General features: G+C 36.7%; 1 protein-coding gene across 3 annotated transcripts in view; it reads left to right on the top strand.

The window, feature by feature from the left end:
* Window positions 1-27802, top strand: part of CDKAL1 (CDK5 regulatory subunit associated protein 1 like 1) — a 649842-nt gene that overhangs the window by 378102 nt on the left and 243938 nt on the right. For all 3 annotated transcript variants that reach the window (XM_036026451.1, XM_028511592.2, XM_036026452.1), the window contains exon 10: window positions 20458-20624. In XM_036026451.1, the coding sequence (XP_035882344.1) occupies window positions 20458-20624 (167 nt within the window). The remainder of the gene's footprint in view (window positions 1-20457; window positions 20625-27802) is intronic.

Here is a 27802-nt window from a genome sequence, read left to right as displayed (position 1 = left end):
AATAGTCAAAATACCAAGCCAGTAATACTGGTTAGTGGGCACTGTGACATTTTGAAGAACACTTCCAATCAACTTTGTTTCTCTCTTTTATAATGGAGTGACAACCCACATAAAAATAGGGAAAATTAATACTATCTTGATATAAATGAAACTTTTGACAAGTTACAGTGTATTTTTCCCCTAAGAATTTTAGGAAAATGAATTCATGCATATTGAAAAGTAATCTACAGAGCACTATTTAGGGCCCGAGGATGGTGCCCTACAGATGACATCCTCAGTGTGGAACAACATCGCGTTTTACTTAGTACAATCATGCAAAGGGTATTGATGTGTGACATCAATATGGGGATGTTGGTGGAATCAAGAGAATAAAACGCTCTGACTTACTGTGTAAAGTTTGGTCAGATATATTGACGGGTACGTAGTGTGCTGAACTGAGAAGCTGTCTGTGTGCACAGTGGAGGCTTGGCACTGACCCCAGGGGAGTCTGGGCAGCACGCTTACTGTGTCAGGATGTGTTATTCTTGTAGAGTCAGCATTACTTTGTGCTAACCTGTGTAACTATTGAGAAATAGTTCTTCTATTACACTCTGGAGAAATGCATTGAAAATGGATTCTAAGAGATCTCTGAGGGAAATTACGAGAAATTGAAATTGTTTGATTTGAGTAGAAGAATCAAGAGATTAGGAGTTATGAGAAGAAGAGGTAACAGCTGTTCCCCCTTTCTTTGAATACAAAGTCTAAGGAATATTCTCTGGATATTGATGAAAGTAGAAAATATGCAGGTTCGCTGTTTTACTAGTACCAGAAAAGCATCTTTTCTTAGCAATTTGGATGCAGTATATAATTGCATCTGATAGTAACTAGATGCACTTATTTGATAAATGTGTATTGGATGCCTTCCATAGAAAAGTGGACCATTAGGTGCTGATTCCTATGTGAATACAAGAGACTAAACCAGGGACTAGATACAAGGTATCCTCCTAATTCCGTGACTTCTTATGAAAGCAGTTAGCAGGTTAAGTGAGACTGCTTGAGAAATTGACAGTTTATATGGTATCCTTTCAGTGGGCAATGTACCAAGATGTTAGATACAGAGTCAAGAATAGAATGGCTCTACAGAGTTAGTCACCCTTTCATGCCAATTAAGTTGACCTTTATATTTAAGTATCTTTTGAATTTTCCTTAAGAAATGTCAAGAGAAGTAAGAGAAGGTTAGTAATGCTGCTCATATTTTCTTTGTCATTATTTACAGTGTATTATGTACACAGTGTAATTCGTCAGCCAACTTTAATTTCATAAGCTATTCATTGTGTTTAAACACTGCCTTTCTTATATTAAATATTTATGTCAGTCTTTGAGAAGAATACATTAAAATGTCAGATGGGGGTCATTTTAAACATTTCCTTTATTGAAGGAAAGGGATCCTCTTGTGAATTTATAGTCTGCTTTCAAAAAAAGTTCACAATGTCTGATAATAACCCAAGGTGGCAAGAATTTCACCAATTCCCAGCACTGTGACCTCAAAAAGCAATGGCTGCAAACAGTCTTCATGCTTCAGCAGCTCCCATTTTGAAACTGTTTGCAAGGGTAGTGAAGAATGGTGAACAGAAACATTTACAGTTGTATTGCCCATTAATAATTCAGTAGGAGTACACCTCTTTTGCATTAATATTGCCTTTTCATCGATTTTTAACCATAGTAGCAAAGATAAATGGAAAATCAAATTTTTGACTTACGTTGCACAGAAAGGTAAGTTCTAGACTCTAGAATTCTAGAATTTGAAAATACTTTGGGAATCATGTCCCAGATTTCCTAAAGGAGGGGTGTGCTTTTTTGCTTTACTATTTTCTGTTTGTCTTGGTAACTAATAAGCCTGAATCCAGGAATAATGGTTATTTCTTAACTCCTCAGAGTGGTGTCTCCTAGTTAAACTTCAAAGAGTCTATACATCTTTAATTATATTACCTTCTTTGTCAGTCATCATAAAAGCTTTACTAAATATAAAAATTAAAATTATACATTTTTTAAAAAATCTTGGAAGATTATATATTAACAGCATCATTTGCTAGTTGAGAGTTGAGATACTTCTTTCTTAGCCAGTCTTACTCTGTTTTTCTAAGTCAACAGCCTTTGTTTGATATAAAAGGGAAATGATTGATTCTGAAAATCTGTTTTTAGAGATAGTAGCTTAGAGCAACTATTTCATTAAAGTTTGGTGAAAACTTTGGAAGGCTCAAGACAGAGAAATTATGACTCTTGTTATAGTACTGAAGTCACTTGCCAACCAGTCGCCATCCTTGGCTGACAGAGTGGGTCTTTCATGATTATGCAGAATGTGTGGGTATGTGGGTTCCATGGGCAAGTATGTTTTTTCAGTCTCATTAAACTTATAGTTTTGAAGTAATTATCCAATAGCTATTAAGTGGGGATTTGAAGAAACTGATTATCTAGTAGTATAAATTGTGTATCTTTTTTAAAAAAAAAATATTTTGTTGTGTGCACTGATCGAGCATTACATCTTAACATATACTCCAGAAATTTTTCCACAGATATGCTCCTTAGGATCTACGAATTCCCTGAAATATCAAACGAAATGTTGTATGTGCCTTATTTTTGGAAAGGGATCTCTAACCCCAAAAGTTGAGCAAAGTAGCCCAGTTTAATCTCCCATTTTCCAGATGAGTAAACTGGGATTCAGCAAAACCAAGTGACTTATTTATAGTGAGACAACACTTGAAGTGCTAAAATTAAAATCTTTTCTTCTCCAGTAGACTGTCCCCGAGGTTTCCAATATTTTTTTTTGAAGTTGGATGTTCAGAACTTGGAGTTGAAAAAATTATGAACCTTTTCCATACAAAAATATATTCTACTCCAAACACATATAACTAGAGTCCTGGATTCATAACATCTTGGGGCTTTTGTTTTGAGTTCCATCTTATCTTGAAGATGTTATTTATAGAAGCCAATTGATACTCATTACATCTTGTAAGTAAATTATGCCTCAGCCCCTACCCCCGCAACTGCCCCTCCCTCTTGAGTTTAATACTGTCCAGTGGAAATGTAGCCTCATCTTCTTCTAGCATTGGTTAGAATAAATCCTGGCAGTTCCAGACAATATGGGAGGTTCCCAGCAGACACAGAAGAGATCATCACTTCAAGGACCAGGCTTGGTGAGATGACTTTTCTGGGCAGATGGCGACAACAGATGGCTTTAATGTATGCAGCTCACTCATTTACTGGATCGTCTTGAGGATACTCCAGGTCTTCTCTGTGGGGGAGGGCACATAGAGGTATTATCCCATTCCTCCTGGTAATAAAGGCTAGCCTTGGTGGCAAGGAAAACAGTCTCTAATGCAGCACACTGTGGAAGAAAATGGAAGGGAAAACCCTGAAGAGCAGAAGGGGTCCCGACGCAAGAGCAGCAGTAGGGAAAGAACGATGTCATCAAGAAGGCAGTGGGATGCAGATGTTCTACAAAGGGCAGGTGTTCACGAGGAAGGAATGACAGCAGACTGGATATTTCCTGTTTAATCTTTAATAATCTTTCTACATTTTGATGTTAGTGGCAGTGACTTTTGCTTTATATTTGGCTTTTTCTTTTACATTCATAATTATCAAAATTGTGTGTATATGTGTAGCAACCAAGACATGGGCTGATTTACTATTTTTATTCTTAATTTTTACTGGCTGACACCGACCCTGAAGATCTGCCCTTGTCCACATCAGAGGCCAATGGCAGCTGTGTTCTTGCCCACTGGCAGATGGTCTGCTAATGCGTCTGACTGCACGCCATCCAAAAGTGGGTTCATGTCAACATCTCCTCCTTTGACCCCGAAGAATATAAGGAAAAAATAAGAATAAAAAGGCTCAGAGATTTGGCACAGTGTTTTTTTTAAGGGTGTTAGCTCCTGGTTTATGACTTTAATACTTATTTAAATATTTCTTTTTTTTATTTATTTTAACTCATCTTCATAATGTTGGTTTACAAGAAAAATTTTTCTCAAGTTGACTATATTTTCCAGATCAAAAGTGTAAGTGATTTCTGGACTTATTTCTTGACAAAAAGTACCAGGAAAAGCTGCATTGAAACAACAATCTCATTTTAAAAACACTTAAAGAGTTAAAAAGCAGACTCAAACCAAACTAAAGAAAGCTTCTTATAATAGAAGTCAGTTGAAGTGGTTTTAAACATTTATTTCATTACTTTTTTTAACTCCTTGACTGTTAACACTATAAATGTGAATTTCAGAAAAAAATTAACTTGTTTTTGAACTCTATAAAAAGTATTTTTTTCTTTTAATTAACTTTATTGTTTTTAAAGCCCTGAATCAAGTTCTATTTCTGTGCTTGGGTAGTTCCCATTTGCAGATGGGGCAATTTCTGCATATAGGTCTGAATAGGCTATGCCACAATTATCTTTTTATCGTAACTTTATTATCACAGAGGTAGTTTTCTTCTCCAAATGGAAATTCTAGAGTAACTCAAATGTCTTACTAAACATATTGTTATTTCCAGTTTCCAAAAGCAATGGCCCCCAGTCCAGTAAACAAAACCCACGTGGAGACCTCGAATGGATCCGTGTCTCCTCACTGTTACTTTAGACTCTCACATAATAGTCACAGTTGCTCTTGTTGGTTGTTTACTATTTGCCAGGCAGAGTAGAAATTGCTTTGTGTGGATTATCCTATTTCATCAACCCTGTGAGATAGGGTATGATTATTTTCCTCTCACAGCTGAGGAAACCTAAGCTCAGACCTGACTGTAAAGCTTACTCTAACATGAACCAGTGTTCTGTATGTAGGGGTGCACATTTATTGATATATATTCAATATTTTTCTACTTGTAATTTATCTTTGAAGTCATTTCAACTTAGAGTGACTACCATTTTCAGACTATAATCCCCCCCAGCCCAGTGTAGCAGCAACCCTGCTCCTGCCTCCTGTGACCCCCCTCCACCCCCCACCACACACACACAGCGAGCTAGGCAAGCTACATTCAGACTATAAGACGCGCCCCTTTCCTCCCAAATGGTGGGGGGGGGGGGACATCTTATAGTCTGAAAAATACAGTATATGCATGTATCAGGTCCTATGCTGAGGTTTTTACTGGAAAACTTCCTGTCATTGAATTGTAACCATCTAATGTCACTAGTCAATTTTACAAATAAGTCCTAGAAGGTATTACTGTGCTCACTGTCATTGCCAGTGAGAAGCCAACACAGGGGGTATGCACTGGGCTGGCAGCTGGCTCTCTGAAGACAAAGCTGTTCTTTTATTCCTGGGTGACAACTATTGGGACAAGCCACACAAAGGGATTAAAGTGCAATTAAGTTCTTCTTGAAAATGTATGGTAGTATTTGTTTCTGTAGCATCTAATTATATTTAGAAAACTTTCTGAAAAAAATGGTTTTCTACCCACAATAACAGTAGAACAAATTTTCTGGGAAAAAAATAGAAGCATTTCTTTCCTTTCTGCTCATCCCTTTCCTTCCTTTAGCAAATATTACTTGAGTATTATTATGTGCTGTATAGTCTTTGTGGGAAAGGCTGGAGGTACCTAAATGAGTAAAACATATACCCTTACCTGAAAGAACCTCCATTTTTTCTTTTATCACAAATAGGACTTTTTGTCACCATTAAATATCTGAATTAAAAAAAAATTCTTGTTCAACTTTAGCACCTGTCTCATCCCCAGTAGTATGTACAGAACTGCTACCTTCACTGTGAAGCTCAGTGAGTTTTCCAGTTCAAACTTGGGTTTTTTCAGCATTTTGACTCTTCTAACAAAGATTGTGGAGCAAAAAAATAGATTGGCAAGCCTTTTCTGTGTTTTTTCCAGTGCTACCTGGAGCCATGTTTTGACCACTTCTTTTAAGTCATATGCACCTTTTAGGTCATGATTTCCATCATCTTCTTCCGGATTTGGCAGACCTGTTCATGCTGAGCATAAGAGGTCTTCTGAATCTGAGTGTTGTGTTTTTTAGTAAAAGCAAATAGCCATCGGGTAGTCTCGACATCAGCATGGGCATCAGCCCTGGTCTGCCATTTTCTGACCACAGAGCACTTTTTGTCACAGGTAAGGTCTGTGCCGTGGAAGTTAGGCAGCTTTTGCCCTGAACATCCTCAGTAATTAGTTTGACTTTCCTAAATGCAACTTCATCGTTCTGCAGAGCAGCTAGGCTCACTTCAAAAACACAACCTTTGAGACCATCAGATGTGATTTTGTTTCCTTGCATCATCGTGACCAGTGTTCTTCCAATATTTCTTACATTGAACATAACTGGTGCTATATCACACCAATCTTGCTTAGAAAATGGATCAGCTACTTTCTTCTTGGCTCCCTTTAACACCTTTCATTAAGCGCTTGTTCTTGCCAACCGCCACAGAGCTGCTCAGAAAGCCAAAAGAATCCCCCAAATAATTTTTGAGCAACTGCTGTAGACTGCTTGCTTTGAATTTTACAAATAAAGGAGTAAAAACTCATAAAATTTCCAGGAGATTGATTTTGCAATATGGATTATCTGCATGTATTAAATATGCATCTCAAACATTGACTTCTTTCTCTGTGCTTTTGTGTCCACACATAACCATAAAATCTTGTCATTGTATCACATACTTAACCTCTCCCAATCTGTGTTCCTCTCAACTGTGGTGGAACTCCTGTACATCATGGCGACACACAAGTCATTTGCAAGCTCTGTTTAAAAATGTGGGACCTGTATTCTTTTTCTGGATCAGTAGTTGGGAAGAATTAAATCGTAGTGTATTAACTCAAGGAGGAAATTAAAAAAAATTTAAAGACATAAAATCTTTCTTTAAAAGATTTTTGTAGTTAAATATATTTAAGTTGGTGTGATATCCTCTCATGAGCCCTAACCTAGTGTTTCTCTTAGTGTGGTTATCAGTTTCACTGGGCTACACAGTCTTGGATATCACCACAGACATACACTATTAGAGTTTTGTCCACGCTGCCTCTCACTTGAATTTTAAAATGCTTTAGAGGCTATTCTTAAGCATGGTACTACTGGAGACCCTTTTTCTTGTCAGTTTTGTTTATATATGAGCAGAAGCAGAAGCAACTCTGGTTTGGGTGAGAAAGAAATTCCAGAGGGCTTCCTGAAGACTTGTGAGCCCTAAAGGAAACCTTCGTAGATCTCTGTAAACTGAGCTGACAAAATGCCGTCTGGCCCGAACACCTACCTTCCTTAATAGAAGAGGTTTCTTTCATTATTTTAAGTAAGATGAAGCCAGATTCCCCTAATACCAATTCCAGAGTGAAAAACTCTCAGCTCTAGAGAAGCTGATTTCCCAATCAACACCTACGGTGTTTCCCTAAACAAAAATTTAAGGAGAGTATTTTCTGCTTAGCTCCAGAGACCCCTTTTTCTGATGAATTCATGTAATCCCAACAGGCCCCTTCTAGGGGAACCCAGCAAACTGTATTAACTTTTATATTTGCTATGAGTCATCCTCTACTAGATATTTTTGTGTCATTGAATTTAACAGTTATGTTAAATTAAGATGCTTATTATTTATTCTGAGGTAAATTAAAATAACTTGTCCAAAGACATTGAGTTAATCAGCAAAGGAGCTAGGAATCAAACCTTGGTTGGCTGATTTTAAAACTATAGACCTATCTTCCTAAGGAGAGAAAAACTCCCATTCTGAATCACAAAACATTCATCCCATGAAGCCACCATCTTTCTGAACTTAGAGTCAGCCACTGAGTAAAAGGACATTCTTCAGCTGTCCTGAAAAAGGGGTCACTTCCTTTCTGAATTTTTAAGTGTTTACCTTACCCATGAGACTATAGCACCCTTTACCTCACGGTAATGAGATAATTGTTTTGGTTTTAAAGGTCTTTCCTGCTGGCTTTTATAAGGTTAGAATAAACAGAGGTGATGTTTATGTCAACAATGTTATTTAGCCAAATAGGTGACACTGTAAATGTGAAAACTAGATGATAGTTGACTCTGAGAAAGTGATGAGATATTTATGAACTAAAACTAGAGTCTCAAAATTAAGACTGCCTCTGCAACTGTAACTTTAGCACATTTGCCTGAATGTTATAATATATTCACTGTAAAGTCTAGAAGCCTTATAAATATATGACTGGCAGTTGCCTCAGGCAGAAATCTTTTACTGATGCAATGAGATAAAAGTAATTAAGCTACATGTAGACCGATGGGTAATTAAATCCATGTGAAGCATTTTGTAACTAATTGCTATGTTCTAATCATAGATTGCTTTCTATTTGTCAAGGTAAGTATATATAATTACACAGTCCTTATTTTCTTTAATCTGAAATCATCCCAGTTGAATGAATATGTTTAAGCATTCTGAATCTTAGAATGTTTAGTACATTTCTTGCATAAAGGTAATTTGCATATTTTGTAATTTGAGGGCCTTTTATATAAATAGCTTTTAGTGTCACTGACAGCAATTCTATGGCCAACAGAGATTTCTACTCTCTTGATTCATTGCTTGTTTTTTAATTTATTTTCAATAGTATAGCTGGTTTGTTATTTACTGGATGCTAGTGATGTTCCAAGCATTATATGGACAGTGGTACTGATCACGGTAGTTTGAAAAAACCGATTAGTAAGAGGATTAAAAATAGACTACATCCAGTGACACAGGTAAAATAAATAGCATTGGGAGTTGGAGGGTCCTGGTATGAGGAATCATTGCAGTTCAAGGTGTGGCTGTAACTACTTCACACATAATAGCAGGTATGACTAGGCATTTCTAGAGTCGGGGCTAGAGGGGATTTTATCTCTTGGAGGGGGGAGATTTTTGAAAATAGACATCCATTCAAAGTGTTTTTTTGTTTGTTCTGTTTTTTACATGTAAGTTGCTTCTGCTGCTACATGACACTAGACAGTGTGTTTCTGGGATGTCTTATTCCTCTTTGTGTCCTAAGTGTGGTGCCTGGCACATGGATTTCACTCAGATAATATTGTGGAATTACTGTGAGTAACATGTTGACTAAAAGGGACTCAAAGATCATATTCTGCAGATTATCTTCATTTGTGAATTTGCCTTTCTCATTTCATTGGTTAGACAGAGAGACTGTTTCTGACCTTCAAGGCATATTATAAAGCCATTTGATTTTTAAAAAACTTTTAGTTCTACTTCATGCATCCCTTTTATAAAACTTAAGTATACAACATCATTGTTTATTGGTAATAGCTTTTAAAAAGACATAATTTATCATGAATATTCCGTAACTTTGGTGTCCTAAGTGGTACCTGTGATGAAAGGCATGGTTTTCTAAGGCTAAATTGTAATATATTGGTTGGGGAGCCAGACGCTTTACCCCTTATTCAAACCCCCACTGTTTCTGTTCCAGTTGTTCAGTCTGCCCTGTGTGGTATGCAGAATTGGACTCTTCTAGCCACACGCTAGACCTGCTTCCCTGCCCGCTTCTGTAGAAGAGCATGTTCCCTGCCAGCTACTGGATTCTCTTTTACAGCTCTAAATATTATTTTGATTCATTTACTGTAGTGCACCTCATCCCTTAGTTTCCCCTTTATATTAGTGCATATATACGTAATAAATGTAGCCCTGGCTGGCATAGCTCAGTGGATTGAGCGTGGGCTGCGAACCAAAGTGTCGAGGTTCGATTCCCAGCCAGGATACATGCCTCGGTTGCAGGCCATGACCCCCAGCAACTGCACATTGATGTTTCTCTCTCTCTCTATCTCCCTCCCTTCCCTCTCTAAAAAATAAATAAATAAAATCTTTAAAAAAAATTAAAAAAAAATGTAGATTTAACATATTGTATATATATATATATATATATATATATATATCTAAGTTGAGTGCCTCAAAAACATTCTTTTCTGTTGCCTGCTGATATTATCATTTTCACACCTCACTGGCCCACTCCTTAGGGTTTTATTGGCCTATTTTGTAAATAGTTAACTCAGACTTTTCTTCTGTACATTTATTTTCTTTAGCTCTCCCTCATACTTGGTCATCAGTTTTGATTATATGTGCCCTGGGAAAGTTCAGGTAGGGCTTGGTGGTGACTGTTTAGTGAATACTACTTAATGGTGATAATGGGAGTACTGTGATATTTCAGAAGGCAGTCTTTCACTTTCTAATTGCAAACAGAGTATATAAAATTTCTTTTTTGTGTGTATCATGGGAAGCCTATTTGCAGAAGAATGTGTTCATTTGGTAGATTTTTAAAATAAGATGACATGTTTTAGAAGCCTCCTGACATTTGCTACTTTGACTCAGGAAGCTCTACTCACTGTTGAGGGAAATAGGTTCTCAATTTGCTTTAGACAAAGAGACTGGGTTGGGCTGCCCTGCTTTAACCTCAGAGAAAGCCCTTGTGGTGCAGCCCACGAGCCAAGGATTCACATACACAGAACAGTCTCTTATCTTGGTAACTACCATATTTTGCTGTGTATAACACACACTTTTTTGCCCAAATTTTTGAGGGAAAAATAAGGATACACATTACACATGAGTAGTACTAATTCCATATCTATATAAATGTTTTCAATTATTTTATGTATGCCTATGAGTTAAAAGTGTAACTCTAGAAAGCAATAACACTATCCGCATGCAAAATAATACACTGGTTGGTTTTGTTTCTAAATATAAATAAATAAAAAGTTGAATTAAAAAATTAAAATGGCCCTGGCTGGTGTGGCTTAGTGGATTGAGCACTGGCCTGCAAACACAAGGGGTCATAGGTTCGATACCCAGTCAGAGCACATGCCTGAGTTGTGGGCCAGGTCCCCAGTAGGGGGTGCATGAGAGGCAACCGAGGCAACCACACATTGATGTTTCCCTCTCTCTTCCTCCTTTGCTTCCCATTTGTCTAAAAATAAAATCTTTTAAAAAAGAAATAAATAATTAAAAGATTTCTTTTCCTGCAGGTTTGGGTGAAAAATGTGGGTGCATATTGTACACAGCAAGATACCATAGTACCCTGCCTTGGAAGAGTTTTGGACTTTGTTCTGTCATAGATTTAAGTTATTTTAAACTAATTTGATGTTTTGAAGCCTCAAATTTCTTTTAATGTCTAGTAGTATACGTTCAGAGCAACTTCTATATTAAAATGAATTTTTCTCCATCACTAAGGCAAAAATACTCTTCTAAGGATTCTATTTAATGACTCAAGTATTCTAAGGCTTTTTTGGGGGGTAGGGGGCGTCTTGCAGGAACATAAATTGTTCTTTGTCCTGTGTGACTTTTAAGAATTGTTTAATCTACGGCTTTCCCGTGATTCTTTCCCCAGCCTTGGGATTTAGTTTCGTCTCATGCCTGTCCAGAGAGAACCCAGCTAAAAACTTGGGAGGAACCCTCTGCTGATCTTTGGAACTTCTTCTCCATGCAACTTTTACCTCTTTAACATTTGACCCAGTAAATTGTAGCTTTCTGAACTACAATCTCTGTCTTCCCAATTTAGCAAGAGCATCGGGCTTTGTTTGGTTCCCCTGTTCTGCACTGTGGTCCAGAAGATGCTTCTGGGTAGTAAGATGACCAGTCATAGGACTTCACCTTGTTTGCTTCTCTCAAAAATCACAGTCATGCACTGCCTTTTATTCCCTATGTGATGGCTTCATATATTTAGTCAAATTTCCTAGTGGCTTACAGCATTAAGGCAATTCCTATAACAGTTAATTCTGCATGTGTGGAAATGCTGGTCCTCGCAGTATTTCCTTTTAATTAAACTTCTGTGTTGCTAATATAATCAGAGTCCATAATTTGTAATGTATGTTACACATTGCTCCCCAGAAACAGACATGTTGGTACATGTGATTTTGATGATCATAGCTTTGTCAAGTAATATACATGTATATGTTATTCTGTTGTAGTAGATATTAAAATCACCTTTTAGTATACCAAAGCAAGTGTTTGTAGTGCTTTGTTTGTAGGAATTTTTAAATTTAAGATATAGCTTAGGTATGTATCAGAATTTTCTAGTCTGATTATTTTAATTTTTGTCAACTACCAGTTATATAAAACTTCGAAAATTTGAATTATTCTATCATTATAGTTACTTGGTGTGTAGGTAGTAGACTCTTGATGGTGAGACTACTTTTTTCTCTAATGAAGGAAAAATGACTTTTTCTTTTCCTGCCTCATAAGGGGTTTCTATTTTACTCATTTGTCCTCCTTCCTTTGGAAGTTGCAGCAGTGGTTCAACCTCTTTGAAGACTCTCTGAGCTTGTGGCAAATGCTGGCTTTCGAGTATCAACTTAAATAATGCTAAGTGAGAAGTTGGGGCTCAAGAGTAGTACTTAAGTTCTGTTGGGTGGAAGGAAGGAAGAAGGAAAGTGAGAAGACTTAAAAGGCCAGCACCATTTCCTTTTCCTATAGGTGCTACCAAGTAGAAAGCATAAATGTGTTAATGGTCTCAGGTTTCTTATACTTGCTGCTATTTAAATTTGTTAGTTTTGTTTCACTCATTTCAGTTAATTATAATAAATTCCACCTCCAAAAATAAAAGGTGAAACATTTTTTAGAAAAACTAGACAATTTCATGTTATTTTTTCTGTTCCTTCCTATATACCAAATCTAGTGACTTGAGAATTCTAAAACTTACTGAATATTCATGACCTTAAGCATGAGAGTATCTTCAAACATGGAGTTATTGAGAGCAAGTATAATGTACATATTGTATATGTATTGCATATGGCAGTGAATAGGTTACTGACCATGTGATCTTTGCTCTCTTAGCTCTTCCCTTTCAGTGTGAGGCTCATGCAACAACTTACATCACCACTGGCTCCCATCTTAGAACTCTTTTTCACTGCACACACCTCACTCACCTCCCCAACCACACTGACCTCTTTGTGGTGCCTTGGGAATTGTCAGACATACTCATGCTGAGTCTTCATACTTATATTCCCTCTGCTTCCAGTGCTCTTCCTTCAGATAACTGATCTATGTGCCTTACTACCTTGGTTCATTCAGATTTCATACATTGTGAGTCTTCCTCAATTATTCTCTGTCAAAAACAGCAATGTCCTTTCCCAGCTACTTCATCATTCATTCCTTTCATCCTGCTTTAAAAACTTCTGTTAGTCGTTGTTTTACTTGATAATATATTATTTATCTCTTATTTTATTGTCTCTCTCACTTAAATAAATTTCATGAAATCAGAAGTCTTGTCTCTAAGACATAGAACAGTGCCTGGCACATAGTAATACTCAACAAATCCTTGCTAGAAGAATGAATGAATGAATGAATGAATGAATGATGTTTTATTTGTATTAGGACAACTATACTATGTACCTGATGTATCTTCCAACTGAACATAGTATAATATAAAGTAGAAAACTATATTTGCTGTTTAAATATTTAAAATATTAATTTATAAGTTTTATGTTCAAAGTCAAATTTCCCTAATTTGAACTATAGAATTTCTGGTCATATTTGGCTGTAGATTGTTTAGTGTGTGTGTGTGTGTGTGTGTGTGTGTGTGTGTACTTTTTTTTTGGAAAGACCTTGAGGACCATAAAATGTTAGTCATTAAAATATTCTGTTCTTTAATATTTAATTTCTGTTTGTTCTCTATTCTTTAATTGAGTTCAGTGGCCTAAATCATGCAAAGTCATGGGTTCTTTACTTTCTTTTACCTTCTAAACTACTCTATAACACTTTAAGTTAGTCTTGGAATATGGATAAATTTCCAAAATATAATCACCAGGATCAGACTGATAGAAATCTTCATAGCAAACATCCAGTTATTCTCTTTTCTCCTCTTCCTACTTCCTTTAATATCTGTAATGTTTGGACTGCTGGAAGTTGAGTCTGTTGTGAGTTTTTAAAGACAAAATAGCATGTCTTCCCACATCCTGCTGAAACACCAGAGGCCCCATTCAGACACCATCATCTGTATTTCTCTACGGATATTAAAGCAGCCTGTATGGGGAACAAAACACACGGTGATATTAATAGAAGAAACTTAATCTGCCTCATTGAGGCTTATTGCAGATTTTGGACACTGGAGTACCAGAGCTTTGCTTCCAGAAAGCCTGTCGTCTTTTCATGGTGTTTGTTTTGTTATTACCTTTCCTTTATTTCCAAATTTTTATAGAAGTATGGAAGTAATATTCTTTCTGATTGTGAAATTTTAAAAGAAATAATTTAAACAGGTTGTTTTTGTTTAGCAACATTATAAATTTATGCCAACATGTTTTTTTTTTTTCTTTGTATCACTATAATCATAGATGTCAGGATGCTCTGGAAATAGTCTCTTTATTAACTCTTGTTATTAAAGCAATAAAAAAGATAATTTTAAAGTTTAATTGTTTTATGAGTAATTGATCTATCTGGATTTATTTATAGCTGGAAGGTCTTCTAAATAAAAAGATGGTTTGTATGTATGTGCTGTGCTCTCCAGCTGCCACTGTGGAATAACAGGGAGCTTTAAGAAACAGTGCTAATCTGTGCAGAAGTTAAGAGAGACCATGTAGCACACCTTGCAACATTCAAGCCGCATATTCATATTTTCCAAAGAAAATTCATTTTGATATTTCCTCATTGCCTAATACAGAGCTCATGTGGACTTCTATGAACACTCTGTGTATGTATGCATGTACATGCATGTGTATGTTTATATATGCATATAGAACCAAAATGTATTAAATACTTCCTATTTGCTACATACCATAATCTTTTCCAGGCATATATGTATTTTTTCTAAGGTTTTTGCACCTCTGCCAGGGAGATACTTACATCCAATAAGGGTGGACAAACAAACCAATAATTATAATGCATTCTGATACAGAATTTTGCACACAATACTTGGGAGCACAGGAGAAGAGCATCTAAATTAGTTTCAGTGCTCAAGATGGTTTCCAGGAAGAGGGATTCATTATACAAAGAAGACTGGAAGGCATTTTAGACAGGGAACTGCAGCAAATGCTGAAGGACAGAAGTCTGAGCCCCATTGAATCGCACAAGGAAATACAATTGAGTCAGTCTGGCTGTAGTGAAAGTGTTGTCCAATATTGGTCAAGAGCTGTCGCTGTATTGTGATTATGGGTGAGAATGGTCTTGGTCTTAGAAGATACATGCTGATCTACTTATAGTTTAAGTGCCATCACATGTGCAACTAATTCTCAGAGAGCTCAGGAAACAAACAAACAAACAAATGGGCTTGTAGTTATGAAGAGACAGAATGCTACAATAGTAACAAAATGCGATACAATGAGTCTGAACAAGGCAGGAACAAGTATTCATTGTAGGACTCTTGAAACCCTCCTCTAAATTCAACATTGTTCAAAAAAAAAACAGAGAAGAAAACTTCAGGTCACTAATAACTCTTTTAAGCTTGTAAAAGTAGATGTGATTGATGAATTAGGTAATGAATAATTGTCTTCTAAAGTGGCCTATTAATTGGGTTTTTATCAGTGACATACTATCATTATATAAAAGATAGCCTTAATTGATCCTCTTAAGAGGCTAACTTTAATAAAATTTTCATTTAAGTCCTTTTTTATCTAACAGGAAAATGTAAAACCTGGAGTGTCTAGTAATAGGATTAGAAGGGACCATAGGAATCATATTGTCTAATTTGCTATTAAATAAATAAGTTACATAACTGAAAGCTGCCTATATATATTATTACTTAGAAACATTTCCATTGAATTAATTTCCATGACCTTTCAAGTGTTTAAACAGAGGTTCACACTTATTTTTGAATTTTCTAAAATCATTTTTAAGAAGAATGAGCCTATAAAAATGTACTTAATATGCACTGTTACCCTTAAAAAAGAGCATCAGGAATTAAGAACCGAGTATTTGATGCACATTAAATAAATATAACAATGCATATTGAATTTAAATTCCTTATTGGCCATTGAAACAGATGGAGCGTGAAGGCTGGAATGGGTTGGTGGGCTGGTGGAGGACAGAGGGCGGGATTGAGAGGAGTAATGGAAAGGCAAGGGGAGCACCATGGAGAGCAGAAGGCAGATGCAGAGTGAACACATCTTCTGAGGAAGAAAGATTTAGTACATTTTAAAAGATTTTATTTATTTATTTTTACAGAGAGGGGAAGGGAGGGAGAAAGAGGAAGAGAAGCATTGATGTGAGAGAGAAACATCAATTGGTTGCCTCTTGTACACGCCCTGACTGGGAATAGAACCTACAACCCAGGCATGTGCCTTGACTGGGAATCTATCTGGTGACCTTTCACTTTGTAGGACAAAACCCAGACAACTGAGTCACACAGGTCAGGGCAAAGATTTAGCATATGTTGAGGTGGTTTTCTTTATTATGTTTAGTTGATTCAGATTTTCTTGCCATGTAGTGCTCTTTAATTATTGATCCCATCAATCATAGTTTACACTCACAGGGGTGTCCAACCTGCAGCCAGTGGGCCCCATCAGCCCAGGATGGCTTTGAATGCAGTCAAACAAATCATAAATTTACTTAAAACATCATGAGATTTTTTTGTGATTATGTGTTGCAGTGTATTTAATGTGTGGCCCAAGACAACTCTTCCAGTGTGGCCCAGAGATGCCAAAAGGTTGGACATCCCTGGTATAGCTTTCACATTTTTGTAATCCGTACTTTGAGAGATTACTCATAATGGAATAATTGAAACAACTTATTATGGAGGAAATTGTCACCCTTGATAAAGCAAGAGCTGCTAGAGAAATATCACTTCTCTGACCAGATGAAATCAATCTTCATATTTTAATGTATTATAATTAAGCTCATACACAAGAAAATTATAATGAATCATAATCTTTTGGAGTTGAGTTTTTTGCAAAGTTTGATTTTTCAAACAGGATTTTTTGTGAGAATATTTTGTTGAGAAAATTAATTTTCTTTTATTGTTAACCTTGTATGTCTCCCCCTTTTTCCATCCTCTGTCATCTCAAATTACCGTGGAGCGAAGATCATCATCCAATGGTTGCAGTTGCTCTCTGCTCAGGGAAAAAGAGCTTTGTGTTTCAACTGTAGGCTGATCAGCCAAAGGGTCTTCTTTTTTTAACTTGCAAGATGTTTTATTTCTCCCTAGAATTTGCTTTTCTTTTTACTAAAATTAACGCAACACAAGGGTAGATGATTTGATGAACCTAAGGTTCATTAGAAGTCAGATCAACTGAACAATTTAAGAAAAATGAACAAAAGTCAGGTAGATGAACAATTTCAGAAGAAAGTGAAATTTCTCTTTGGTTGCTTAAAGAAGCTAATTTTTGTCTCCCACTTTTCCAGCCACTACTTTCTTTTTTGCATGTATTTATTTTTACAGGCATGGGAGGTTTTACTGGGCATTCACTTCCCTTATCTCAGTTTTTCCTGCTTGCTTCTCTTTTTCATTTCCATGTGTTTGTTTTTCTGATATGTATTAATCAAAGTCCACATTATGTTGCAGACGGGGCCTATCTCACTGGGGTTGACATCATGTCCACGTCCAGCAGCCTAGTTGCCCTTCATTTTGGTTTTTAAGGCTACATTTTTCAATAACCACCACCCCATCACCCCAACACCACCACCACCACCACTGTTAGGGATGTGTATGAAGTTCGCAGAATGTCTGTCAGTGTCCCCTCACCAGCTCCTGGATAATATAGCCAATCTTAGATCACAGAAGTTTAATGATAAATCCATATCTGTCATGAGCTGGAATTGCTGCAGGGCACATAGTAGGTAACAGCCTCATAAATGTTTGATGGACAAATAAAGAAATGAATGTGCAAAGGAATATAGCTCATAACTGAAGTCCTTAAGGAATGAGGCTGTTTAGGCAAGCACTTCTGTCCATAAGTATAGCCAATTACGTGTGCACATAGAGACACGCATGTGTCCCAATATCCATTAGTGATTACAGACTGCCGCCTTCAGCTTCCCTGGTGAATTCATATGCAAGCTGACCTGACAGGAACTGCTTGCACTATGAGTAATCACAAGACTTTCCAGGGAAAAGGATGTCAGGCATGGGGAGTCCATATTTAGCTTCACCTTTAGTATGAAATGACTCTCTAAATCCTAACTATTTAAGGGATCAGCTCTCATTAGAATTCATGCTTATAACATAACCTTACAAAATCTGAACTTTCTCACATTAAGAGCAAAATCATCTTTGACAAATTTTTGGATTGAATTGGCCAGGCACAATCTCCTGGAGTCCATGGGTTTCACGTTTTGCACACGTTCTCTCATTTCACTGCGTTTTTTGCCAGGTTGCTGTTATATAGAACACTTTAGCAGCCTTGATCTTGGAGGCATCAAGACCATTATTCCTGTTGTTACTGATTTAGTGTTACAGCTGCTTCCTCTTTATGTGATTTAATTTGAAGTTTCAGCCCACCAGGGGGCTATTGGTCCCCACCTATGCAGCTTTAGAGCTGGCTGCTGTTTCTGCTTGGATGTTATTTCCATTCCTATTCATAGTGATTTTTCCCCTTCTATATTCATCTAGCAACAGCAAGGCACTGTTCCAGGAACTTGCTCTCTCTACATAAGGCGTAACATGGAACCATTTGGATGGAAAAATTATAAATTAAAATTATTCTGTTCATTTTAAAATATTCATATTGTGTTGCTCAAATGCCAGTAACTGGAAAATCATGGATAATGTCCTGTTTTTATAACCTCTTTCAGAGTGTTTTAAAATCTGTTTATGTTGTTACTTAGCCATCTCTTTTCCTGGAGTGGATTTTGAGATAAGATTTAAAAGAAATAAGGTTGCATGAGTCCAGTGTTTGATGGCATATGTAATATTGAAACAAAGATGATGCCACTAATTGCAATCTACTTTTTCAGTTGGAGAATATTTACTCCATGGGCAGAGAATATTTATAAAATTGTATTTATAAACTTACAAGACTATAAAGGGAGCCTTTAAACATGCGAGACTTTGTTTTGAGTATACAATTTTTTATTAAATTATTAAAACTAAGCAAAGTTTTATTAATTTCTGGAACTACATATGTAAATTAAGAAAACCCACATATTCATAACACTACTGCTTTTCAAATACTAAACACATGTGTAACCTTTTAAATGGAGATTTTTGTTGTTGTTATCTGCTGTTTTCTTTGCCAAGTCACTGATTCTTTAATTCCAGGAAACAAAAATCCTATTTCTACCCTTGTATTTTCTGTGTTGCTTAGGTGTAGGAGAGGACGTGCCTGTCAGAGAAAGACAGGTGGGGGCAGAGAACATATTTTTTGTGTGGCTTGCCAACTTTTTTGATAAAGTAAATATATCTCTTATTCTAAAGGAAAGAATAATGATTGGTGTTCTTAACTTCATGTTTATTTCTCCACCTCTGTGGAACACCCTAGGGAGAATGAAGATCTTTTTGCTTCTGTATTCTGTTAGTTTTAAGTTCACATTCACAAAAAAAGCAGTGTGTTTTATTTGTTGTCTTTCTTGGCTAGGAATATTTAAATGTATTTTAGAAAATCTTCTGTTCTGTCAACTGCAGACAATTTAAAATTATAATTTTGAGATTCTTCCCAGAAGCTTATACTTCTGGTTGAGGCTGTAGTCTTCCTTTGTGTGCCTTGTGAGTGCTGAGGTTCTTCAGAAGCAGTAGATCACTTTAGCTCGAACAAATTCCACAGGCCCATTTCATTGTTTATTGAGACTTGTGAATCATTTGGCCTTTTGAAATAGTCTAATCCTTAAATTGAATATGCATTCAGAAATGTTCGGTGTGCCATGCAACCCTGGGTGGCTTCTGCTAAATCTGTTTTATTCATTTTCAATAATATTAGGTTATCCCAAAGTATTTCCTTTTGATTTTTGGAAGGAAGTTATTGTAGGCTGTAATATTCAAAGTTGGGACTGTTTATAACAATAATGGCAATAAAACATATATACATGTTCCTAAGGTCTGATTAATGGAAAATAGGATGCAAGCTGTCAGTAAACAGGTTTTCCAGTACAAATACACAGCAACCAACTTCTCTGAACAAAGCCATATGATGCACTCTATTGTTAATCGACTCAAAAAGACAAATTAGATAGTGACTACAGGAGAAGTGGATACTACATAATTAATAATTTATGAGTTAAACCTTAACCACCCTTGACATTTTTCCTGGGGGTGGTGACAGACTGATGAGTGAGCTAACTGCTGATAGACCTATGCTATGGAGTGACTGCTCAGTTCCAGGGCCGTGGTGCTCAATAGGATAGGTATTCTCTGTGATGGGACCGAAGCTTTAGACTTGATCAAAGTGCTTGGAAGAAAACATGGCTGAACTATTTGGCTCTGAATGTTAATCGTTCCTTAGAACACACTGATAATTTACAGCACTGTTGTAACTCTTTGGTGTTCATAAAATGAGCTTAATAACCCAGTGCCTCCATGGGATAAGCTGCTTTTTTCTGCAATTGAATACACAGACTGCCTGCATAATAATGCTGAGAAGACTGCATTGAAAAGAGTGAGCAGCTGTATGATGAAGGAAGCAGCTCTGCAGCAGATTTGTTAATTATCTCCTTTGATTCACAGAGGGTGTTTGTGAGATATGGTTGACCAGTGAAGACACAGGAGCTTATGGCAGAGATATTGGCACTGATCTCCCCGCACTCCTGTGGAAACTGGTTGAAGTGATTCCTGAGGGAGCAATGCTGAGGCTTGGCATGACAAATCCGCCCTATATTTTAGAGCATCTGGAGGTAAGGAAAAGCACCCCATTTCCATGCTGACACAGACACAAACCAACCCAGACAATGTGGCAGCCTCGGCATTATCACATGAGCTTCATTTAAAACCACTTTCAATTTTTTGTGTAGTCCCACGTTACCAAGAGTGAATTGAGAATTTCAGATCCCCTTCTTTGTCAGTCTGCACATCCTGTTTCCCTTCCTCACCATTAAGTACTGTTGCCCAGCTTTTCCAGTACTTGCCATCTTGTGACAGTTCTTTGTGTTTTGTTTTATTTTGTTATTTTTGCAGCCTTCTGGTCTTCCAGTGCATACATTTGCCTCAGTTCCTCCATTTAGAACCCTTGTCTAGTTCAAGGCTGCCAACACATTGCATTCATTTTGCATCCAACAGCGAACATCACATTACCTGTTTTGTGACTCTTAGCCCTGTGGGTGGGGCACTGTGCTATAAGGTTGAGGATGTAATAAATTCCATCCCTCTGCCAGGGGATAGTTAGGGGTGAGCTGAGTCAAAGAGACATGGGGTTCAGTATTCTTCCCTTTGCTTCTCTTGTAATCAGTGTGAAAAGAGGAGTCGTAATAATGTGAGATCCCTGGTTTCATTTTTATACCTTCCGTGGATCAGGAGGCTTCCCTTCAAGTAGCTTACCATTAAACTAGGAAGGTGGACTGTGCATATAGCTGACTGTGGCACCTGATGACACATGAGCAGGGAATATGGACAGGGAGCGGTCATATACATGAGAAAGCATATATATGCTAGGATCCATGACTCTAGTATGGAGAATAAAATAATTATATTAGGCTTACAGTTATGGATAAGAAATTTAATAAGTGCTATTGGAAAGTCATAGGCAAACTAAGAACAAGTTACTTATATTTTTAATCAGTTGTGTTCTTTGCAGTTAGTTTGTGCAGAAAAATAACACTCCAAAAATTTAAAAGCAAGTGTGGTTGCTGAAATTTAATGCATAAATGCAAATGAATATTCAAAGATTTAAAAGACTGTTTCTGTTGATTTGATTTGAGGCCTATACTTGTTAAGCTTGTTGCTGAAAAGCCTCCCTAATATCAACAGTGTATTTTAGAAATTCTGGAAACAGAGTTGATAGCCATCTGATTGTTAATTATAAATATGTCATGAAGAAATTTAGCAATTTCACTTTTGTTATTTACATATTCCTAGCCAGATTTTTTAGTAAAAGTATACAATTTAAATGGGGACTTTAGTACTTTGGACAGTGTGGGGCAGTTTTGATTTGCTATTTAAAAGTAAGTCGCAGGCATGTCAGTTTTTACTTAACTCTGATTCAACACTTGAAAAAGCAAGTGATTATCTGTAAAAAGAAAATATGCTGAGACTCCTGCAGTCTTGACGTGTTCGCAGTAGATACGAGACATATATCATGAAAACCAGGACACATGCTAGATATGGGGTGAGTAGGAAGGGGAAATAAGCCCTGCCAATATCTAATCAATGAACAGTTTTGTCAAGGATCCAAGGAATCGTAGTGGGTAGTCAGAGAAGCTCAGGTAAGGAGTAAAAACAAGAGGAAAGAATTGTTTATTGACTCTGAGATGACTAACCAAATAGCTCTTGCAATAAATACAGCACTTAAACTAAAATTGGAAGATTGCAGGAATTAATACCATATTTATAGAAAATCCTAGTGCTCAGCACCTGAAGTAGTGCTAGTCATAGACCTCTGAATAGATGCTCTAGGAGAGTGTCTAAAAAATCAGCACAAGATGATAAATACAGCTTTACATTTTACCTGGAAAACACCAGATGTTTAATTTATAGATTGTGGTTAGAATGATCAGATCTGATCGCCACAATAGTTCCTTTTAAAATTCTTCTTGTTTTCATTTTCCTCCTATGTTGTCATTTTTCTGGGTCAAGAACCTAGTCATATCCATCTCTGGTTCTACCCCACCCAAGAATGGCTCAATCGAAGAGTCAATAAAAGAATGAATAAAAGAAGAGCCTTCTTCATAAAATAAATTGTAGCAACCATGCTGTAGTCTTTGAAGTATTAACATACTGTCCAGAAGAGGCAGTAGACGATGACAAAGTAAATGAGTTTCTAAAGGGAGAGTTTGTCCCAAAGAAAGCTACTCTTTCCTGTGTACCTTATAAGCAGGGAGTACATTTCTATGTACTTTTAAGCAGTTCTGTTGTGCCACATGAAGGGAGAAAGAAATCCAAAGGAAACAGATGAAAATGAAAAAGTGAAGGCATGCAAGAATTAAAGACCCACACCATTCAAAAGTAAGAGCTTTTAAGGTCTGCTTTTGTCACTTTGACAAAACCTTCATACCTTGGCAGTTCTTTGTGTCCTCCGTGAGGGGAAGAGCCCAGAGCTTGCAGCTTCCACAAGCACATGCTTATGTAACAGTACAGGTCACTGATCTCCAGAGGCTCCACTGGCTTCCCAGGGTGGAAAGGACAGGGAAGGGAGCCCTAACCTGGCAAGCCTTGGCTTGCACCCACCCATACATTATATTTCCCCATTTCCCTCTTGCTAGGCTTAGACCACTCTAAAGAAATTGCTTGGCTTATCTAAAGAGTGCTTAAGAGTGTTCACCAATAAGAAAAAAAGAAAACTGGAGAAAAGATGAAAACAAAACAAAAACCACCAGTGAATGGTAGGCGGGGATTATTTTAAACTGCACGGATAGAAGGAACCCACTCTTGAAATAACTACTGTGGTGCTTTAATGCTCTTACAGTGAAGGTTTCTTGACAATCACATTGGTAGCACCCATCTTTCTTGTGTTTCTGAAAGATGCTTCACACTGCAGGCTTCAATTATAGAGCACTTCAGTCGGCTGCTTCCCTCCTTCACCTGTTCACTTCCCGTTCACCTCCCTCTCGAGATCTTTTAAAAACCCTTTTACCAGCTTAAAACTTTCTATTTTTTATTGAACAGTTTAAAGGGGTAATCATTTAAAGGAAAGCACCAAAGTTTCTATCACTATTTAAAAGTGTGGTGTGGAAAAATAGATCTGCTGCTGGCACTTTATTAAATTTTATAGGAACAAAAGACGCATGTTATAGTTAACACAGGATGCACTTTTAAGGTTTTATCAAGAGCTAATATTATGTGTGGCATGCTATGTAGCAGATATTGAATAAATCTGCAGTGAATAAATGGAAGAGAGGGAGAATTCTTAATCCCTGACAGGCAGGCAGACAAGTAGTCAAGTGTCTACAACATCTACAAAACCTATTTTTAGCATTTCGCTGTTTTAAACAACATGGGATTCATTTTAAATGACTGTGAAGCTGACAAGAGATAGCTCACGTGCATATGAAAAACACTCTGGAATTGAAGAAACATGATAATGAGCTTATGTAATACTTACTAAATTTGGGTGTAAAGTAGAAACAATAGGTTAAATGATAGATTAAAATATATTACCTCATCTTAAAGTCTGTGATGCCTCTCCATTACCCCTAGGCCAAAGATGAGCTTTTAGGCTTGGCGCTACAGGGTTCTTAGATGCTGCTTCCATTATATCCCGCTCTCTCCTCCCTGTAGTACACTGATGATGCCTCCTGTCTAGACTGTAATTTTTTTTTGCCATTTTAAACTCCTGAAAGTTTTCCTTTTTCTTATTCCATATTTACCATGTGTTAACAGTTGGTAATAATGTGTTACTCAGATATACTAATAGTTGCTACTATGTGTATTGACTAGTGTAATGTCCATAGAGTTTGCCTTCCTATTGATATCACTAAGGTAGTAATCTTGCCATATTCTTCTTTAATGAACTCTGACCTTATAGAAAGTAGGTGGCTTATGAATATGACTCTTGAAACTACATTGCTTGGTTTGCCCTCCCAGTTGTAGGTAGCCCATAGCCAATATATTAATTCGGACTGAACATAATACATGTGCACCTAACAAGGTGATGAAGCCAGGGACAGTGATACAATGGCTACTGCTAACTGGTCACCAGACATCACTGGTAACTTCTTTCAAGACAATAATAATAATAATCAGTACAATGTATTCAGTGCTTATTATTTTCAAGAGACCATGCTGATTGCTTTACATACAATATCTCCTTCCCTTCTTGTAATAAGCTTGCTGCAAATACATTATTATCCTCATTTTGTTGACTGAGAAGCCAAGTCTTAGAAAGCTTAATAATTGGCCAAATTACATTACTAGGAAGCAGCTGAACTGGTTTCCAACCTTGTTTGACTGAAGTATTTTCTATTCTACCGTACCTTCTAAAAAGACTTCCAGATGCTTCCCAGGTTCTTTCCATCTTTTTCACTCTCTCCAAGATGTCTCTACTGCGCTCATCATGGTGAGCCATGATTACTCATTTACATGTAATTCAACAAAACTGTTATCCTTTTGAGAGAGAGGCTGTCTTGTTCATCTTTGCATTTCACTGCCTGTGATAATGTGCACTTACTAAATGTGCATTGAATGATGTGATAGCTCCAAGTTTAGATTAGATGTTCCACCACTGCATACCTTTATATTTTGAACTGTCTTCCTGTCTGTGCCGAGCATCTAGTTTGGGGGGAATTAGTGGATGGTTATCATACGTGTTTCTCAGTTATGAGTCATGCTTCTGTGACTACGGGGTACATTTTATTTATTTGCTCAGCGGTAGATAGATGGTATGTGTAGGACTACCTAGAGCAATTGAGCTCATTGTATGATGATCAGATATGTAGATTATCTGGGCCCTTAGCTTCTTTATTATTCTGCTTCATAGTTTTCACTGCTTTTTATAATCTCCATTAGAGAAGTCATCAGTAAATGGTCAGCACCAGGCAGCTTGTCTTGTTTGTAGTTTTATGGGTTGGCTAGTAGGGAAAAGATTATAAAGCTGTTGACCAGTAAGGGATATGGGAAGTATCTCTGGATTTCTTTTTATCTAAGCTATTTTGGTTCTCCCTATGTTATGAGTAACTAAAAATAACTGTTATCTCACTTCCAGTTTCCTGTGTATCTTAAAATTATATCAGAACTTTTTTGTGTCGTGTATAGCTTGGTCCACAGAGGGCAAGTTGATCTGGAGTGCAAATACTTGGTATTAAGGACTTATATTTCAAATTATGAATAAAGCAAATTATTATTTTTAAATTTATATTACTCTGTAAAATATGTCTGATAAATATTGACACTAATATTCACATTGATATACTCCATTTTATTTATCTTGAATGAAAGTGTATAGCTTTCTATAAGATTTATATTTAGTATATTCATGTTATATGATATGTATTATATAATGTTAATCATAAATAGTGACATTTTAAATGTTCCATCTGTTTTTGGTTGAACAATCTTGTAATCACTACATACAACAAATCAGTTTTTCACTAGCTTTGGTTTTTGTATGTTTACTTCTAGTTAATTGACCTGATAGTCTAACCTAAGTATATATATATTTAGCAAAATTAGTTTGTCTGGCCAAAGACAATAGATGTCTGTGAAGGACTTTTGTCACATGGTAATTTATGAACATTAATAGTATGTTTGGCTTGGTAGACTTAAAAATTGCCTCATAGTTTTAAAATAAGGACAGATTCAGTCCCTGGTGTGTGCTTGTGTTTCATCAGAGCAATACAGAATTTTCAAACTAAAGTCAGCAATTCACATGGGGTCTTTAATTTTTTTTCCTTAAGGATTGTACTTTTCAGAATAATAGAAAAATATGCAAATAGATTTTATGTTGTTGTATATAAAGCATTTTCCCCCTTTGATGCATAGAAGGACATTGTAGATGATTTATTTTGAGCAAGGAAATGGAAAGGAAAAATTCTTTATTTCTGCCATCCACCTATAGCTCTTGGGACATGTCAGCCTGTGTGGTTTGATCTGACAGTTCACAGCCAGTTTCTTGCTGATTATAATTCTTAGGACTTTACTTCATTCTTAACCTGGCATTTGTGAATAGATTTCAAGAGGTCGGCGAAACCTCAAAACTGGACACCAAAGTTTGTGCCTATCTGAAAATCTAGGGGGAGAAAACCTTCATGAAATATTGAAAGAATTCGTGTCCATAATAAAAAGTTTATCAGGCTTTATTGGGAGCCTAATTTTGAGATCTGGGAACAGCCCCTCTGGAAGTGAAGATAAGGATGGAAACAATGCCTGCCTTATTTGTGGAATGACTTGACTATTTCTGATTTAAAAAAAAGAAGAAATTAACATGCTGCTCTCCATAAGCATGGCTGGATTGCAGGCTCCAGCCCACATTCCAGCTCTGCCGTCTGTTTCTGCGATCCTCACTTTTTCACGCTTCAGCCCCTAACTCCAGCTTTGGCCAAGAAGCCTAAGCTTTTCTTGAGCTCAGCAGCCCCGGTAGCTTATTGCTTCTTATTACTGAGCCTCAGTTTGTAATATTCAGTCAGGGTGATTAAACCTCATGATTACATGCAGACCAGAGGACCCAGAAAAGAAATGAATTCATAAATAGATAGGTTCCGTGTCAACAGATTACTCTTTGTTGCTACCCTCATAGACACAGTCTCAGTTTCACTAGGAACTGTGTTTTCTTTTTTGTCCCAGGTATATTCACAGGGCAAATGAACTATTTGGTAGGTGAATGTTTCTCATGTTAGACATATTGGGTATGTCTCTTCCTGGGGAGCACAATGGAAAATGCCTCATGAAGAAATTTTATTTATATGACCATCAATAATTTATACAGAGACCTACCCTGTGGGCTTCACTGCTGCTCTCAGTTCTAATTTCTTTTCCTTATGCTTTTTTTTTCAGTTGTAATTTCTGAATTACTAAATAGCATGCATGGGAGTCTAGACCTGGTATAAGAATATAAATGGTCAAATCATTTTTGGTTATCATAAAATACTTTAGTTCACTTTGTGGTAAAAGCTACCTGAATTTCTCAATCACTAGTCATTTTTTTTCTTTTGCCATTGATGTAAGTTATTGAATATTGCTCATGAAATTCAGTGACATGTGGATATTCATTCCCAAAAGAGATGATCATTTTTTCTGAGAGGGAAAGAACATGGGGATAAAACATGTGTCAAGATGATGAGTGAAAGAAACTCTGCAAATGCTTTATAAAGAAACTGATGTCACAGCCAGATATCTGGAACCACATCTTTCTCTCTCTTTTCGTGTGTGTGTGTAGTTATATAATAAATTATATATTTTATATACATAAAATATATATCTTAAAGCA

The sequence above is a fragment of the Phyllostomus discolor genome, chromosome 5, assembly GCF_004126475.2.
Source record: "Phyllostomus discolor isolate MPI-MPIP mPhyDis1 chromosome 5, mPhyDis1.pri.v3, whole genome shotgun sequence".
Taxonomy (NCBI): Eukaryota; Metazoa; Chordata; class Mammalia; order Chiroptera; family Phyllostomidae; genus Phyllostomus; species Phyllostomus discolor.
This window is presented reverse-complemented; position numbering and strand designations above follow the sequence as displayed.